Below are 17,684 nucleotides of genomic sequence, written 5' to 3'. Positions count from 1 at the left end.
CCACAGAGTTCATAGAGTGTAGTGACAAATCACCATCGGCAAGGATTCTGATGTTTTTACCGCGTCTCCCTGATTCTAGACTGCGGGTGAATCTATACTTTCAGCTGTATTTTTCTATTGGCGATAAATACCAGCACCAATGTTTTCAAACTGAAGAGAAACAGACCAATGTGTGAGCCAGTGTTTTATTCAAATAGAGATTTTTTTTGTCTTATTTGGATTTTCACCAGTGTATGAACAACTACACTGATTGTTCAATGGCTTTTATGAGACTACTGGGGTTCAGGCATTTTGCGTTCACCTCGTTCTCCCATTCAAGCCGGTGTGAATTTTGACCTGAAAACCTTGCAGATGGAGGCTTATTTGGTTTTGTTTGTTTGGAGTTAGGCTGTAGATTTAAATGCTCAGAAACGATCTGCCTGGGGTTGGTGTGGAAAAACATCTCAAAAAGGGCAAAGAGGTCACGCGCGTCACATCTGCGTGTACGCTTGGTTGTTTTGTCATGCTATTATTGTACAAACAACAAAGCGTTTCTCTACCCCCTCAGCATTTGTCTGTCATTTGGATAAACTGCTTGAATGGGAACTTGTTTGCCTCAAAAAGGGAAAGCAGAGATGTTTTTAATATAAATATTTTTTTGAAATGACACCATAAAAACGTACATTTCACCTTTACGTAGCTGTAAATCAAACCCATTTATTTTAAGAAGTAGAAGGCTCAACTCTAGGTGTCAGCACTGCAAACTGAATGCAGAGCTCTGAAAATGAAGTTTTGCTGTGTCTGAGTCCTCCAGTGCCACCAGAAGTAAAGTGCAGCGGCCGTTTTGCTGACAGATCCATTAAGGCTGAAGCAGAGGAGAGCCCACACTTGTGGTTAATGGCACAAGTAGGAATTGCTGCATTCTCTTCTTACTCAGCCTCTTTCTAGCTGCACTTCAGTGTTCCTGTGAATGGGATCTGGTAAATAATGGTTAACGTAAAGGAAAGAATGAGGGCAGGATTCTTCTCCAAACAGTGCCCACTGTTTAAAGCAGGCATGTTAAGCCTTTCCCTTCATTTATTATTAAGTGCTTATCTTAAGTGGGCATCCAAAGTGACGAGAGAGCACAGGAAACCAGCGTCTTTTTCTGGTTCTGACAGGGCACATAGATCAGCGAAATTAATGGGGTGGATGAAGTTTATGTGACTATTGCTTATACTTGAACTTGCACAGTAGCAGAGAGATCGGGGAAGGAAAGACTTGATTTTCCGGCCTTTAAACGTAGCAATTATGAGAAATAAATAAAAGCATTCTGACAGTGCGAGTACTGTGGTTATCCCGAAAAACCACATTTCTCAAAAGCACTGACTTTTGGCTTTGCATCTCCTAACCTTATAAGGTGCTCTCATCTGTATCGAGTGATGCTGTTATGTATATGAATGAAGAGCTGCTTTTTGCCACTCTTGCTGTCATAGTCATCGTATCTGCACATTTTGCTTTTAATTTTGACATGATGACATTTGTCACGCAGCTAAGGCACTGTTCAGAGGTTGACTGTTCCGAATGCACCGATGTGCTCATGCTGAATTGGCTTTTTCTGAAACATGGTGATTCTGACAGGGGAGCACGGAAGCATCCATGATACAAATCTGGAGTAATTTAAATAGTTTCCTCCTGCGAAACATCTTTTTACCTCCTCAAAAGCTGGAGCTTATTGACAAAAGTCACGTCTCTGATATTTGGTTTTCTCCATGCTCCTAAATCTAAAGTTTGACCTGGCCTTCCCTAAAGTGCTGTCACCTCTGAGCTGTTCCTCCTGAGAACAGGCGGTGCCTGGGAGAGGCAGCGCTGCGAGTCAGAGTGAAGGCTGCTGGAGCTGCAGATGAAGGCGAAAGGCACGCGTGGAACACAAACAGGGCTCTTGGGAGCCCGCTGGGTGCTGTGTGGTCTCTGGCAGAGCGAGGTGTCGTGTATCTGTTGAGCCCGAGCTGCGCTCGAGCTGGTGCTTCTCAAACACATAATGTCCGTAGCAGTAACTCAACTTGCCCTGGGTGTGATGTTTTAAAGGGATTTAAATACTCCTTGTCTCTTTTAGTATGTACAGATGTCTAGTCTTACTTCCATATGATACAGAAACAGAAAAAGTCTATTTACACACGTATTCCAGAAAAGGCCTGTCTGCAGTTTGCTTACCAAGCTCTAGGGTCTGGCGCTATCCCCGTAGCACCATCTTTCCTGTTCATGGTCTTTGCTTTCAAAACGTTTTCAAAGAACTTGGTGTGGCCAGAGGTGCAAAGGCAGGAGATGAGCAGCCCCAGCAGAGCCCGGGCTGGTCCCTGGTTCCTAGAAACAGAACCAGCGTGCTCCCAGCTCTTTGGGCATCCACGGGGCAGCCAAACTTCTGATTCCCACAAATGACACTGGGTTGAGAATTCAAAGAATCACAGAATGTCAGGGGTTGGAAGGGCCCTGGAAAGCTCATCCAGTGCAATCCCCCCATGGAGCAGGAACACCCAGCTGAGGTTCCACAGGAAGGTGTCCAGGCGGGTTTGAATGTCTGCAGAGAAGGAGACTCCACAGCCTCCCTGGGCAGCCTGGGCCAGGCTCTGACACCCTCACCATGAAGAAGTTTCTTCTCAAATTTAAGTGGAACCTCTTGTGTTCCAGTTTGAACCCATTACCCCTTGTCCTATCACTGGTTGTCACCGAGAAGAGCCTGGCTCCCTCCTCCTGACACTCACCCTTTAGTTATCTGTAAACGTGAATGAGGTCAAGAGAAAGAAGCGAATTGGACCCGAAGTGGCTGGAGGCGGGCGGAGGTGCCAGCCGTGTGAAGGTGCCTCTGGCTCCGCGCTCCGGGGGGATGTCCCGGGTGGGGGGTTCCCGGGGGGTTCCCAGGGGGGCTGTCCGGGGGGTTCGGGTGTCCCCTCGCCGCAGGTGGCGCCGGGCGCGCGCGGCGCGGCGGTTTGAAGTTGGCTCTCCCGGGCGGCGCGGCGGCGCGGCCGCCATTGGCCCGCGGCGGCTCATTTGCATTGACGCCAGCGCGGGCCGGAGGTCAGCGCCGCCGGGCGCTGTTATTGGCTCCGCCGCTGTCAAGCGCCGGGGCAGCGCTGGCGGGGGAAGGGCGGGCGGGGCGGGGGAGGGAGGGCTCGGGAGGGGACGGGGCCGCCGCTGCCGAGGAACATCAATAATAACACGGCGGGCGCGGAGCGAGCGAGGCGCTGCGAGGAGAGAGGCTTTTCCCCGCTGCAAGGGACGCGGACGCCACGGCCCTGGGAATTAGAGCTCTCGCCGCTGCAACCCTTCCCGCCGGGATGCGACGCTAGGACCGTTCTCCTTCTACTTCTCGCTCTTTTTATTTTTTCTCTTTTTTAATTTTTTTTTTTTTTATTCCTCGCCGTTTCGCATCATTTCTCTGACCAAAAAAATCCCCCCCAACATGGAGGCCCTTTGATGCGTCCGCCAGCGGAGCCGGCTCCTCCCGCGGCTCTGCAAAGCCCTCCGGGCCGTGCCCTGATTTTCCGAGGGCCGCCCCCGGCGCTCGGCCCGGGAGCTCAGGGGGCTCCCCGCGGCCCGGCCCGCTCCGGTCCCGCGGCGCTGAGCCGGGAGCCCCGCCGGGCGGGATGCGGCTGGGGCGGCCGGAGAGCCCCGCTGCCGCCTGACGGGGGGCGCTTCCTTCCGACGACGGGAACCTGAATGTCACCCCCGCGCCGGAGGCGGTGCGGGACATGCCCAGCGCGGCGTGAGGGGCGCAGCCGGCTCTCCGGGGCGCCGATTTGCGATTATTGTTAATTTTTTTTAATTTATTTCGGCCCCCCGCTCAGCCCCGAAGCACCCCCCCAAAGCACAGCCCCGGCACCGCGCAGCGCCGGGCGGGACCGCCGGGAGTGAGCGCGGAGGACGAGGTGGGGAGCGGCCCCCGGCCCGCACCGGGTTAATCGGTAACGCTGTGCAAACCCAGGTGGAAAATGCGCCGTGCTCCGGACTAGGCGGGCGGCGATGGTGCAGTGCCCCTGACCGCTCTGAGAGCCTGGCCGAGGAGCCGCCGGGGTGTGTGTGTGCTTGCGGCTTTGGGGCTTCGGGTTTTTTGTTATTTTTGCCTACCCCCCCTCCTTTTTTTTTTTTTTTTAAATTTTCCCCAGAAGGCAACCTTACCAAGATTCTCAGATGGCCTAGAAAAATTAATAATAATCTGTGAAAATATGAAGTCGACCGGTTTTTGATTTCCCACCCTCCCCTCCGGCTCCCCAGCCCACTGCTGAGATTGAGATACAAGGACCCGTTTCCTGGAGGACGAGGAGAACAGACACGCTTTCTGGCGGTGTAGAAGGGACCGATGGCAATGCTTCAGAGCATAGCGGAGCCGCAGGGAAGACATTCAACCTGTTAACAAAAAATCAAGCAGGGGGAAAATACCAACGGGAAGGAAGGAGATATATATATATATACACATATAAATATACAATTTAGAAGTATTCCCCAGGTGGCCTCAAAGCATGGGCTGTGCTCCAAGCATCCACATCTCTGACAGCAGAGTGGTCTATCACAGTAGCAAAGAGTCTGAGGAGTGCAATTCCCCTCACCAGACCAACACAACCATGTCTCAACAGCAGCAAGGCAACCCCGTCCCAGGATTATTCATTAAGTCCTCCAACACATCCACTTATAAGGTGAGGACTAATTCCTCTAAGAAAGACAAGAGGGAGAACAGCCAGAGCATGGAGGCAGAGACCCAGACCAGCAGATCCAGTGTTAAGGTAAAAAGGGTGCTAAACACAAGCGCTGTTTCTCTCAGGACTGTAGCGGTTTAACCCGAGGAGCTCCCTGCCGAAGCGATGCGTTGCGGGGCGGCTTTTCCTGGCTTGAGCTATTACTTTGTTTATAAACTAATCAGCCTCATGGAATGACTTTATAGATGTACCCAAGCCTCTTTCCTCCCTCCTTCCACAAAATGAGTTTTCCTAATGCCGGGCAGGTGTGATTGTCCTTGTCGGTCCTTATTGCTGGGGACACGGGTCTTGCTTCGGAAGGCGGAGGGCCCGTCCGTCGGTCTGTCTGTCTGTCCGTGGTGGGACTGCCGTGCGTGGGGCTGCGCCGCCACCAACTCCGGTGTCGTACGTGTGTGTTGGTGCCGGGTCCTCCGGTGTTGCCGTTGGTGCCCGTCTGGTGTGGGAGCAGAGGCAAATCGCGGTCCGAAGGGATCTGCTGCCTGGAATGATCAATTTGCATTCCTCTGCCCTTCAGAAAGTTGAAAGGGGAGCGACAGTGGTTTTTGCTCTGGGTACTGATTTACATTAGCAATGAGTTGACCTTGTCCGTTGCTGCGAATCGGGTATTTTTTGGCGTGTGTGTTAGCGTGCGTGCTTTTGTGCAGAGATACAACCCAAGGCTGTACGAAGTTGGCAGACACATACCGAAAAAACTGTAATTTGTTTCTATTTTTTGTTTAAAGCGAGTTAGTTTTGCAGCATGCTTGCTCCTCTGTTTACTTTCTATTGATGGCCTGTTTGTTTATGGGTCGTTCTTTAGCTCCTAATGCTATAGATTTTGATTATTTCACGTATTTAGTTAGGGGGAACAATCTCTGTTTTGTAAAAATAAGTAATGGCAAATATATGTTAAAAAAATCAAATAGTAGCAGCCGTGGGGATATTATATAACGTGGCTGATCTGCTCGGGGTTACCGTGATAAGGACTGAGATATACGTGCCATAAATATAAGATGCAGGCTTGAGATGCAGGCGAGAGCTGGCTAAATGTCAAACGTTGTGCAGGCTCGGAGAAACTCTGGTGATTTTTAGGTTTCTTAGGATTTTTACGTGCTCATTAGGACAGCTTCTAGAGTATTGACCTGCAATAATTTTCTGCAGTGCTGTGAGTGATTTTCTTTAATAGTTTTCCTCCAGATACAGTAATCTTAGTTCATAGGATTTTAGAAAAAGCCTAGAAAATGAGAAGACGCTTTGTAAGTAGGGAGTTGGAGGAGGAATTAACAGTACCTGAGGCAGAACGTGAAGCTGAATGGTGTTATACTAAGCTAATTTTTTTGTGTTAGTAACGCTGTACAGGAAACTGAACTTTATGGCTCTGCTCACACGCGACAGATGTGCTTACGGCACATTTCATACAGTAACCACAGTCAGGAAACCTAAGTTGTCATCTGACAACTGTTTTGCTAGGTGAATTCTTTAATTGTAATTGCACATTGCAAAATCTAAACCAAAAATCGTCTTAAAATTTGAAGTCTGTGCATTTGTCGTCTGTGTCCTTGCTTATGAGGAAAAAACAACTCCAAAACCAGTTTGCAGAAGCAGCCTTAGTTCTGATGTTGGATTTCAAGGATTCTGTAGGGATTGTTGTTAGTCAGTTTGGGTAATTCAGCCAGATGCTATAGGGTTGATGCTGGTTCATGTGCATGCTGTGACCTGATTGGCAGTCATTGTGATTTTTATCAGTCGTGTTTTCTGCCCTCGTCATCACTCGAAGCACATTGCTGTGAAATGATGGGGTTCTGCGGAACGAGAGCGGAGTTCTGTTTGCCATCAGCTGGGCACCGAATCTGTCGGACGCATCACATCTCCGTGATTTCCACGTGCAAAATCCTATAATGCTCTTTAGAGCCATAAAGCAGCCTGGTGTTTAATTCTCTGCTTTTATTATTAGTGTGTATAGTATGATTGGGATTTGGGTGCTACTAGGATTTATTGCTGTTCCTCAGAGTGGGCAGCACACCCTGTGTGGCCCTTGGGATACTCGGACAGGGACACAAGGTGCCACAACTCTTTAGTGCTTTGCCCGATGGTGGTGTCATCAGAATTAGTGCGAATAGCTGGTAACCTGCCTGAACGGCGTTTCCACTTCGTCTCAGAGCACTTTAATTGACATTCATTCACATTCTTTTTGTCATGTATGCACTGATTAAAGCCAAGAGACTCCTATGTCAGAGCTGAGAACAAAACTTGGCTCGTGTAAATCTCATCTTTTCACTTTGGCATTAGCATTACATTTAGTAAAATATGTATAATAGGCAGCGCAGTAACTTCAATCAGTTTGTTAGCTATAGCGCACATTTTTCAAGTCAGAAAGTGTCATTAAAATAAATAACCCAAGCTAGCTGGTAAATTGTATTATATATATTGCTAATTAGCCCCAGACTCATTCTGGCTTTATGTGTATGTCTTCTTATATCTTTTTTCTGGGTCATTTTCTGGATGTGTGGTGTGAGCATACTGTATTTTATGATTCGCATCCATTTACAAACTGTAGCTAAAAAAGTTACCTGTTCTTTCCTAATAGAGAAAACCCTGAGTTTATCCATAGCACATTCATAGAGCAGTCCTGAAAGTGTGTGTTGGCAGAGATAAATGCCAAAATACCTATTTCTGGTATAGATGTGTTTGATGTGCCCACTCCACAGCTTAAACTCTGCTTTTCCCAGTGAAAGATGAGCAAGGCTTAGCTGCAGTAATAGCGACTGTGGTTTGATTATCCAGTGCTACATTAAGAATATCGAAGGACACCCAGTGCTGTTGCAAAGGAGACTTTTCCTGTTATTTTCTTCTTTTTTTAGCTCTAAAAATCTCAAAGTGGACTTGAAATAGTTTGTCTTTTTTGTTTATCTTAGTTATGATTTTCTTTCTTCAGACATTCATGTTGTTGAATTTGTGGCAAAGGTACTTGGCTTTATAGAAACCTGCTTAAACACCTTTAAAATAATACCTCTGTTTAATCTATAGCATAAGCGGAATAAATGCTGGAATGGTATGAGACCCTCATGGGCATTTATTTAAAATTGGCTTGGGTATTCATAGGCATATCACATGTGTGTGTCTCTTCTATAGTGCATTAATATACGCCGTAGCACATACATTACGCTCTTATTTTGCTCTGTCATTCTTTTACGTATGTGAGATTTCCTTCCTCTTGTGTAACTCTCCCTGTCATGTACATTTACCACAGAAATACGTGCGTTTGGGTGCAAGGGGATCAGAGAGTCAATCCAAACTTCCTTTGTTTTAAATTAAAAGTAGCCCTAAGCCAGCAGGGCTAAATGTGAAACAGCCTTTTGATTTATCGGCTGATACGGGCCAGCCAGTTTCAATCCATGGCCCTGCACCCACTAAGTTTTCTTCATTCAAACCCAGCGAAATCGCCCGAGAATTTTGCAGCGGCTGCAAACCAACGGTTGCATAATTCCGCGTATAGGAGGCCGTGGGCCGCGTCGGAGCCGCGGTGCCGAAGTGGATCTGGTGTCAGCGTTTAGCAGCACGTTATTTAGTCCGTTAAGCTGTCTGTTCTTTTCCTGTCTGCCTGCTAATTCCTTCCCTTGGAACACACAGGCTCCCTCTCGCTTTGAAACTCCCACACGGACTGTCCGCGATTCTCCTGATTCCTCCCTGTTCCCTCCATCATTTTCCCGAAAACCCCTCCATCACCTTTCCCTCCCGCTCCCCCGGGATCCTCCACCACCAACCTTCCTCAATCTTCATGGGGTTCAGACTTTGAGGCCGGTGCTTTTTATGCTGTCGTTGCAAGGCATGAACCCGGGGAGGATGGGAGTCTAATTTTTAAATAGTATAAAACGAAGTGGTGTGAACCCTGTGAACAGGGTTCGTGTTTAAGTCTGTTTTTTATCTTTACCTTTTAATTTCCTGTTGTTTGTAATGTAAACTGGGGAAAAAAACCCCAACCCAAACAAGCTGTAAATCACAGCGTATAGATTGCTACACTGAGATAGCATAAGCTGTGTTTCCAGTTTTTAAAGCGTTATTATTGATACCCCTCCTGGTCAAGCAAACCGACTTGTGCAAAATGCCTCTGAGGGCAATTCCTGGTGTGACTGAGATGGTTTGACCCTGGATTTGTGGAGTTCTTGCTGTTGGTTAAAACTTCACCCGGACTCCTTTCAGCTGTAAATCCATCTGCCAGACTCGAAACACCGACTTCCCTCTGCCCTTTGCATTGTTCTTCCCTGCCCCTGCTCCGCGCTCGCTTTGTGTCTCTTCCCTGGCCATTTTAGGTAGTTAATTTCTAAGCTTTTCCTTTTCTGCCAGCTGAATGTGTCAATAGAGGAAGTATTAAAAACAAGCCTGTATTTCTGCACTTTTAGGTATTTATCTTACTGCGTTGTACCCTTTGTATTTTTAACGTGTGGCTCACGTTCAAGTGTAAGTACATCCACAGGGAGAAATTTTCTGGTTGTAGAATGTACTTGTAAGCCAGGCAGAGGGATTAAGGGTTGATACACTCTGTAGTCCTCCCTCCCTTTCTACCATTCCCAGTATTACACGTGGTGTCAAATTCCAGTGCAAGGTACCAGCGTTGCCGTTTAGTGGTTCACATTTTACATCCAAAATGCTAAGTCTAAATATAAAGATACTAAATGGTTGCAACCGCTTGCGGGTACTTCATGCTCAGTGTATTTTAGTTTATAAGATGCTTATAATCCGTGTGAATATGAAGAATGTCTCGTTAAGGAAGTTGTTCGTTTGAAATTTAGGAAAAATACTCTTTGGAAACTGCATATTGTATGCTTTAATAGCTGTTCCTCATCTTCAGGTGGATATCCATGTCAAGAAAACGAGAGATATTTGAATGAGAATTATTTTTAACATCCATTGAAATTATTACATCCCACGGTTGCCATTAACCACAGTGAGAAATTGTTTGACTTCAGTTATTATATGAACTTTTGTTCACCTCTCTTGGCTGTCACCTTGAGAAGGGACTCCAGAATTGGGTTTCTTAAGCAATAGTAACAATACACTGAAAATATTCCACTTTTTGAGGGCTTGGAATGCCAATTGACTTTCAAATGAGTCCTCGAAGAGGAAATAAATATTTAGAGATATGGACAGCTAAAGCTCTTAACAGCTCTCAGCAAAAAGTGGAAGAAACCTAAAGCAAATGTGGTAATGAGCCGCTGGCCCAAGGTGAAATTGCTTGGGTAGCAGCTTTACGTCAGTTGTCATTTTGTCAGGGACCGCAGCAGCACCTGCGCGCATCGGAGAACAATCCGGCATTGTCTTCTGTTCTGGTGGTGCGTATGGATGGAATATGCCCACACGGTAAACTGCTTCACCAGCCGTGGAAGGAATTCAAACATCGTTAGCGAAGTTGCTGAGATTGGGCGTTAAACCACGCTCCACGTGCAAAGTGCATTTTCCGTAGTGTATTATAAGTCAGCCCCGTTCGCGTAGTGGAGGTTCACTGGGAATTCACTTGGCCCTGTGACGTTCTGCGCATTGCTGTCTGTCCGTTTGGTAAAATAATTAGATATCTTCATTTAACCATAATTTAAATTGGCACGGGATGATAAGATGTAAATTGAATGGCTTTAATGTGCGTGATGTACTAAACAGTTTTATTGCCCACTGTCGGATTTTAAGTTTTCAAAGGCATTGAAGAAGTGATGTTAAAAGCCTCTGCTTTTCAAAAAGAGTTTCATCCCCTTTTAGTTTCTTTCTTGAAATCACTGCTAAGGCCAGAATGTAATAAATGATGTTGGTACACACACAGGGAAATGAAAGAGTGGAGTCTCTAATTTGTGCATTCTTCCAGACCATCCCCTTTTACTATGGCTTGAACTGTTGGCCTCAAATCAAACTCTCAGACCTTTTTCTCCTCTTCCTTTTAAAATCCCTTAATCTGTCACTCTGCATAAAGTAAAAAGCTTAGCGTTCTGTGAACCAGTTCCCACACGTACGGCTTCATTTCAGGAGAAAGGACAAGGGCTAGAACCTGCTTTTTGACAGGGAAATGCATTGGCATGAATTAAGTTATGAATGTGGTTGGCAAGGCGATTTGAGATGGATTTTGATAGTGTTTTAAATGTTGAAAGGTAGTCTGCATGTATACATGCAGAGAGTTAATGTCCTTGCAAATGAAGTCAGAATAAAAAAGGGAAATTCAAGGTTTAGAAGCGATTTTGGGAATACAATTATGTTGCTAATGAAAAAGACTGATTCCAGTATGAGGGACTTAAATTGGGATTCCTGTCATCGCTTGGAGGAGGAGGAAGCGCTGCTTTCGGTTCTGCTGCTTTATTACACGATAGGCAATTTTTGAGCACTGGATTCCTAGAAATTAGGGTGACATTTTTGTTGGTGTAAGGACAATCTCCTCGTTGGCCAGATAACTCTTTCATTCCCGAGTGAACTAAACAGATACTATTTCACGGGTTTATTTTTTCTTTTAATCAGGATAGAAATGAATCGGCTTGTTAAGTAATATTTTTAACAGATTTAAGTTGCGTCTGAATGAGAATTCGCTCCTTTTGCAAAAGCCGAGTTATTTTGCACATTAATTTAAAATTGGCGTAGGAAACTCGAAACATTTTACGTGCCTGGAAGGATCAAACCTTTTCAAGTAGGAGGTGCTTTCTTTTATAAATCAAACATTTGATGTGGTGACATGACCAGATTTCTGATATTGTTAAGGGAAAAACAGCAACCTTGAAATATTTTATTTGTTTTTTAAATTTCCCAGTTTCCTAAGTAAATCCATACAAAAAAACCAAACCTGTATCACTGGACAAATACGTAAGAATGACATCCGCCACCTCCACTAAAAGGCAATGTATTTTTAAAGATATGCATTGCTTTCTGTCTTTGGGCTTGAGGTTCTGTTTTCTCTAATAAAATTCAATCAGCCAAATGACCTCAGTGAGCGATCTGCAAAGTGAACCTTCTTTATAAAGATATTGTCTGAAGAAACCATGCTGATGTTTTAATTAAAGCACGACGAACAAACTTCGACCTGCATTGACTACAATCTTACTGTATTTAGGAGCGTCTACACTTGCGTCGTCAGATTACGTTCCTCATTCATATTAAATTAAATCAGGATTGCGTGTTTTCTGACACTGAAGTGTAGATCTGTTTTACAACAGTGATTTTAATTCCCAGTTTTTCCATGGGATAGGTGGGGAGGTCAAGATCAGCGCTGAGCTGAGCTCAACTGCGTTTGCAGATGTGCAATTCTTTTTGGAATAGTCCGCTGTTTCATTTTCTTTCATTTCGTAAAAGTTTGGTGAGAAATTCCACAAATGGTTGAGGACAACCACACCTTCTGCTTTGGGAACTTGGAGCAGAAGTGACTTTCCCTGCATGCTTAACTGGCTGCTAAAACCTCGCTTTTCCATGAGCTCGGTGATAAATATCTCAGCCTAGGACGAATATCAGGGTTTAAGTCTAAAAGTACTGGAATCCAGAGCTCTCCCACACGCTGAAGTGTGGATGGCACCGGGATTGCTGGCATTTTAGTTTTCAAAATAAAGAGTTATTTTCAAGTAGTGAAGAGGTTTATTGGTGGGCCAAATTCTGATTAAAACGTCAATTCTTCAGCCCCATCACAATCTGTGGGCTCAAGGGCTGTCCCTGAGGCTGAACTGGTTTAACTCTCACTATGGTGGAAAATAGCTCCCTGTTGGGTACGTGATTTGAAAATACAAAGAGCGGCAATAATTTTTGTACCAAGGGGTAAGTTATTTTCTGTCATTGCGGAAAGACATCGGTGTAGATCCAGTGAGCGAGCTCCTGGCTGTACTGAAGCTGGTACGACTCGCCTGGCCAAGTGTAGCCAGGCCATCAGCCCTTATGGCTGGGTCCCATGTTTTATGGTTGCTTCATCCATAACTAATACAAAAAACTACCAGTAACTGATATTATTAACTCTCTAATGACGGGAGCAATGGGATAGCATTATTTTTTCTCAGTTTCATACGGCATTTTCAAGCAGTAGTAGAATATAAATCGCTGTGGCGTCAGGGCTTAAATGAAATCTGCGAGTCTGTTGCTGTTCTTGAGAATGGGGACTCTCAAAGTTAAACCTTTGAATTTCTAGGCATTCAAAAGGACTCTCTTCTATGCATTCCTACCTGTGTAGCTCCCCACGTGCACCTGAAGTGTGTTGGGACGCGTTATGTTGGCTGGTGCATGATTGCACCTGAAGTGTGCTGGGACGCGTTATGTTGGCTGGTGCATGATTGCACCTGAAGTGTGCTGGGACGCGTTATGTTGGTTGGTGCGTGGTTGCAGATGGCTGTTCTGTAACTTTAGTCTGGACGTACTGATTTACTTCTCATTTTTCCCAATTCTGGCACGTAATGCGATAATGGCAGTTTAGTTTTATCTCCTTAAGACTTGGTTGCTAAGTTGGCAAATGCCATAAAGAAATTGTGCTCCTGAGTGGAATTTTTGAATGGAGGATTGATGTCCAACCCGGTGCTCGCACATACTTAGCACTGAAACGCCATCAATGTGGATGGTTTATGTATTTGTTTCTGCAAATACTATTGCAGGGACTGAGAACAACTGATGAAAGCGTTTAAAAGAAATCAAGGGGGATAAAGCGTGACCAAAAATGGGTTTGCATTTTGAAGAGGATTTCATGACCAGAGAAGCTAGTGGGTGTTTTAATATGTAAGGCAAGAGTGTCATGCAGATTAAAAAAAGCTGAGGGTAATGTTGATATTTTAGAGGAATTAAATATTTCAAAGCAATGAGGGGTTTGCAAATCCAAACAGCTTTTGTTTTGTTAACAACTGCACGGCGAGGAAGAGCGAGTCCTGTGAACACCGACGCTGCTTCATTCTCCTACTGAGTCTGCTGTAACTTTTAATTAACTTAGTATTTGTTTTCTTCTTTTCTTTCCCATGGAAGTGATCTACTTTCTGCAGAATTTCAAACCAGAGGGCTGTTCTGCTTATACTGTTAGTTATGTTATCGTGTGTCCTCAGTTTTGGAAAGGATGGGTCTTGTTCTGGGTTGAATTCAGCAGCAGCGCCGTCGGTCACAGCCCCTAAGCCTCGCAATGACAGTGAACTCACTGGATAATCAAACATTTTACCTTTACCCAAGTGTGGAATCTTACACTTTGGGGCAGCTGCTTAGTTTTTAGGAGGCGTTTATATTTTCTGAAACATTATTGCGAGTTCCAACTCTTTAAAATGAATTTGTTAGGGCAGTAGTTTGTTGTGAACCGCTCCTCCTGTGCAGAGCGCAGCGGTACCATGGAGCAAGAACCAGCTTCTTGGGGATAAGAGAGGTTTGGCTTTTATGATCCTTGTTCATAATAATAAAAACTCAGGAAGCAGCTTGGTGGGGAAGCTGATCTGTTCCCCTCGCTCTGGCTTAGGTGAGAAGGGCAAAGGCGGTGCCTGTCCCTGAAGGGCAAAGACGGTGTCTGTCTGTCCCTGAAGGGCAGGCACTGGTGTCAGCCTGGGGAGCAAATGTTAAAAAATGCAATTAGACTGTTGGTTCCTAGAGCTAAATATTGATGTATCAGCTTGTGATATTTTACTGAAAGACAGAGTTCTGCTGTCACTGTTTTGATGATATAATCTTTGGAAGATTTTCTTTTCTTTCCTCCTTTCCCTTTACTCCTCTCCTCCTCCTTTCCCTTTACTCCTCCTCCTCCTTTGCTCCTCCTTTCCCTTTACTACTCCTCCTCCTTTGCTCCTCCTTTCCCTTTACTCCTCCTCCTCCTTTCCTCCTCCTTTCCCTTTCCTCCTCCTCCTCCTCTCCTTCTCCTCCTCCTCCTCTCCTTCTCCTCCTCCTCCTCTCCTTCTCCTCCTCCTCCTCTCCTTCTCCTCCTCCTCCTCTCCTTCTCCTCCTCCTCCTCTCCTTCTCCTCCTCCTCCTCTCCTTCTCCTCCTCCTCCTCTCCTTCTCCTCCTCCTCCTCTCCTTCTCCTCCTCCTCCTCTCCTTCTCCTCCTCCTCCTCTCCTTCTCCTCCTCCTCCTCTCCTTCTCCTCCTCCTCCTCTCCTTCTCCTCCTCCTCCTCTCCTTCTCCTCCTCCTCCTCTCCTTCTCCTCCTCCTCCTCTCCTTCTCCTCCTCCTCCTCTCCTTCTCCTCCTCCTCCTCTCCTTCTCCTCCTCCTCCTCTCCTTCTCCTCCTCCTCCTCTCCTTCTCCTCCTCCTCCTCTCCTTCTCCTCCTCCTCCTCTCCTTCTCCTCCTCCTCCTCTCCTTCTCCTCCTCCTCCTCTCCTCCTCCTCCTCCTCCTCTCCTCCTCCTCCTCCTCTCCTTCTCCTCCTCCTCCTCTCCTTCTCCTCCTCCTCCTCTCCTTCTCCTCCTCCTCCTCTCCTTCTCCTCCTCCTCCTCTCCTTCTCCTCCTCCTCCTCTCCTTCTCCTCCTCCTCCTCTCCTTCTCCTCCTCCTCCTCTCCTTCTCCTCCTCCTCCTCTCCTTCTCCTCCTCCTCCTCTCCTCCTCCTCCTCCTCCTCTCCTCCTCCTCCTCCTCCTCTCCTCCTCCTCCTCCTCCTCTCCTCCTCCTCCTCCTCCTCTCCTCCTCCTCCTCCTCCCCTCCTCCTCCTCTCCTCCTCCTCCTCCTCCTCTCCTCCTCCTCCTCCTCCTCTCCTCCTCCTCCTCCTCCTCTCCTCCTCCTCCTCCTCTCCTTCTCCTCCTCCTCTCCTTTTCCTCCTCCTCCTCTCCTCCTCCTCCTCTCCTCCTCCTCCTCTCCTCCTCCTCCTCTCCTTCTCCTCCTCCTCCTCTCCTTCTCCTCCTCCTCCTCTCCTTCTCCTCCTCCTCCTCTCCTTCTCCTCCTCCTCCTCTCCTTCTCCTCCTCCTTCCTCCTTCCTCCTTCCTCCTTCCTCCTTCCTCCTTCCTCCTCCTCCTCCTCCTCCTCCTCCCTCCTCCTCCTCCCTCCTCCTCCTCCCTCCTCCTCCTCCCTCCTCCTCCTCCCTCCTCCTCCTCCCTCCTCCTCCTCCCTCCTCCTCCTCCCTCCTCCTCCTCCCTCCTCCTCCTCCCTCCTCCTCCTCCTTCCTCCTCCTCCTTCCTCCTCCTCCTCCTCCTTCCTCCTCCTCCTCCTTCCTCCTCCTCCTTCCTCCTCCTCCTCCTCCTTCCTCCTCCTCCTCCTCCTTCCTCCTCCTCCTCCTCCTTCCTCCTCCTCCTCCTCCTTCCTCCTCCTCCTCCTCCTTCCTCCTCCTCCTCCTCCTTCCTCCTCCTCCTCCTCCTTCCTCCTCCTCCTCCTCCTTCCTCCTCCTCCTCCTCCCTCCTCCTCCTCCTTCCTCCTCCTCCTCCTCCTTCCTCCTCCTCCTCCTCCTTCCTCCTCCTCCTCCTCCTTCCTCCTCCTCCTTCCTCCTCCTCCTCCTTCCTCCTCCTCCTCCTTCCTCCTCCTCCTCCTTCCTCCTCCTTCCTCCTCCTTCCTCCTCCTTCCTCCTCCTTCCTCCTCCTTCCTCCTCCTTCCTCCTCCTTCCTCCTCCTTCCTCCTCCTTCCTCCTCCTTCCTCCTCCTTCCTCCTCCTTCCTCCTCCTTCCTCCTCCTTCCTCCTCCTTCCTCCTCCTTCCTCCTCCTTCCTCCTCCTTCCTCCTCCTTCCTCCTCCTTCCTCCTCCTTCCTCCTCCTTCCTCCTCCTTCCTCCTCCTTCCTCCTCCTTCCTCCTCCTTCCTCCTCCTTCCTCCTCCTTCCTCCTCCTTCCTCCTCCTCTCCTCTCCTGTATTGACACAAAGCCTCACAGTTGGAGGGGCAGGGGGATCGAGCACTGCCAGTGTGTGTGTGCCACCTCATCTGATCCGCAGGCTGCGCCCCTCGTCACAGCGTGACCATGGAAAATGGCCAGACACCACATTTTCGAGTTCGCATTTTATAAAAAGCTAAGCTCTCTTGCGAATTGCTTGCAGGGAGATTGGTAACTGGACGGTCAAAAGAGTGAGCTGAAATTACCGTCTCTTATTTTGCCAGTTGAACTGAAAATGGCGTATTTTTGGAGGTTGCATAGCTCTGAAGTTTTCACCTGACTTTTTCTTGGCTGTTCTGATTGCTGAGAGCCCTTACAAGGCTCTCTTGTGCTCTTTGGGCAGTATAAACTCTTCTCTGCTGTGCTCTGCTAAGGTTGTGGGACACTGTTCATGGGGTAAATTTACCTCTCTTTGTTGTATACAAAGTCTAAGCAAACTCAAGAATTTTAAGAACTGTGGAAGTAGAATATACCTGGTTCAGGGAATGAAAATATTTTCCTCCATTTCTTCTGTGAGCCTTTGGGCCGTGCTGGGAAGTGCAGGCTGTGGGTGTTCAGAGGTCGCTGTGATGTTCAACTCTATCCTACAGACAGGGTTTATTTGGATGAGGAGGTGCCTCCTAAATTTAACGATGAGGTCAAGACCAGAGGCCAGCGTAGAGTGTAAGTGGTGGGATCTGAGGTCACTGAGGGGAATGCTTTTGATTGTAGCTTGCAGAAGACTCAGTTGTCTCCACAGGGATCGCTACCTAGTTATGGAAGAGTGATTTGTCCTTAAAGGCTGAGAAACCTCAATTTTTCCATCATCAGGTGGAGCAAGGACACCGTCTCCCTCGTCAGTTGTTTCCTAAAGTGTGTTTAGCAATGAGGCCATGTGCTCTCTTGCCCTTTCTCCACGGATGACCTGCAATGAAGAGCTATCACCCCCCACAGGAAACCTGATACTTTTGGTCAATGGCCCCTTACATTTCTCTTTTTTCCCCGACTGACTGGCATTCCATCCCACCGACCACAGAAGTACCCGGTCGCATCCACGTGTCAGGATTTGCTGTGCCAGCGCTGTTGGGTTTCAGGATAAAGGTACCGAGGAGGCGCGTTCTGTTGGCATCTGACAGCAGAGCGGTGCTGCCCTGGCCGTGGCTTTGACAACACCTGAGGATCTAGTTCCCTCTTACCCCTGGAACAATACACTCCATAACAGTAAATACACATGTGAAATATTACCTGGGAATCTTTAAATACTTGACTACTGTTT

At 47.4% G+C, this 17,684-nt stretch overlaps 1 protein-coding gene across 3 annotated transcripts in view; it reads left to right on the top strand.

Moving 5' to 3' along the window:
* Positions 1 to 17,684, top strand: part of PDE8A (phosphodiesterase 8A) — a 134,450-nt gene that overhangs the window by 13,640 nt on the left and 103,126 nt on the right. For 2 of the 3 annotated variants that reach the window (XM_065847378.2, XM_065847377.2), the window contains exon 1: positions 3,147 to 4,736. The exons of the other annotated variant lie outside the window; for it this stretch is intronic. In XM_065847378.2, coding sequence (XP_065703450.1) covers positions 4,476 to 4,736 — 261 coding nt within the window. In that variant the 5' untranslated portion in view covers positions 3,147 to 4,475. Of the gene's footprint in view, positions 1 to 3,146; positions 4,737 to 17,684 lie in introns of those variants that run through there. 3 annotated transcript variants of the gene reach the window in all.

This window comes from Patagioenas fasciata, chromosome 12, assembly GCF_037038585.1.
Source record: "Patagioenas fasciata isolate bPatFas1 chromosome 12, bPatFas1.hap1, whole genome shotgun sequence".
NCBI classification, from domain to species: domain Eukaryota; kingdom Metazoa; phylum Chordata; class Aves; order Columbiformes; family Columbidae; genus Patagioenas; species Patagioenas fasciata.
This window is presented reverse-complemented; position numbering and strand designations above follow the sequence as displayed.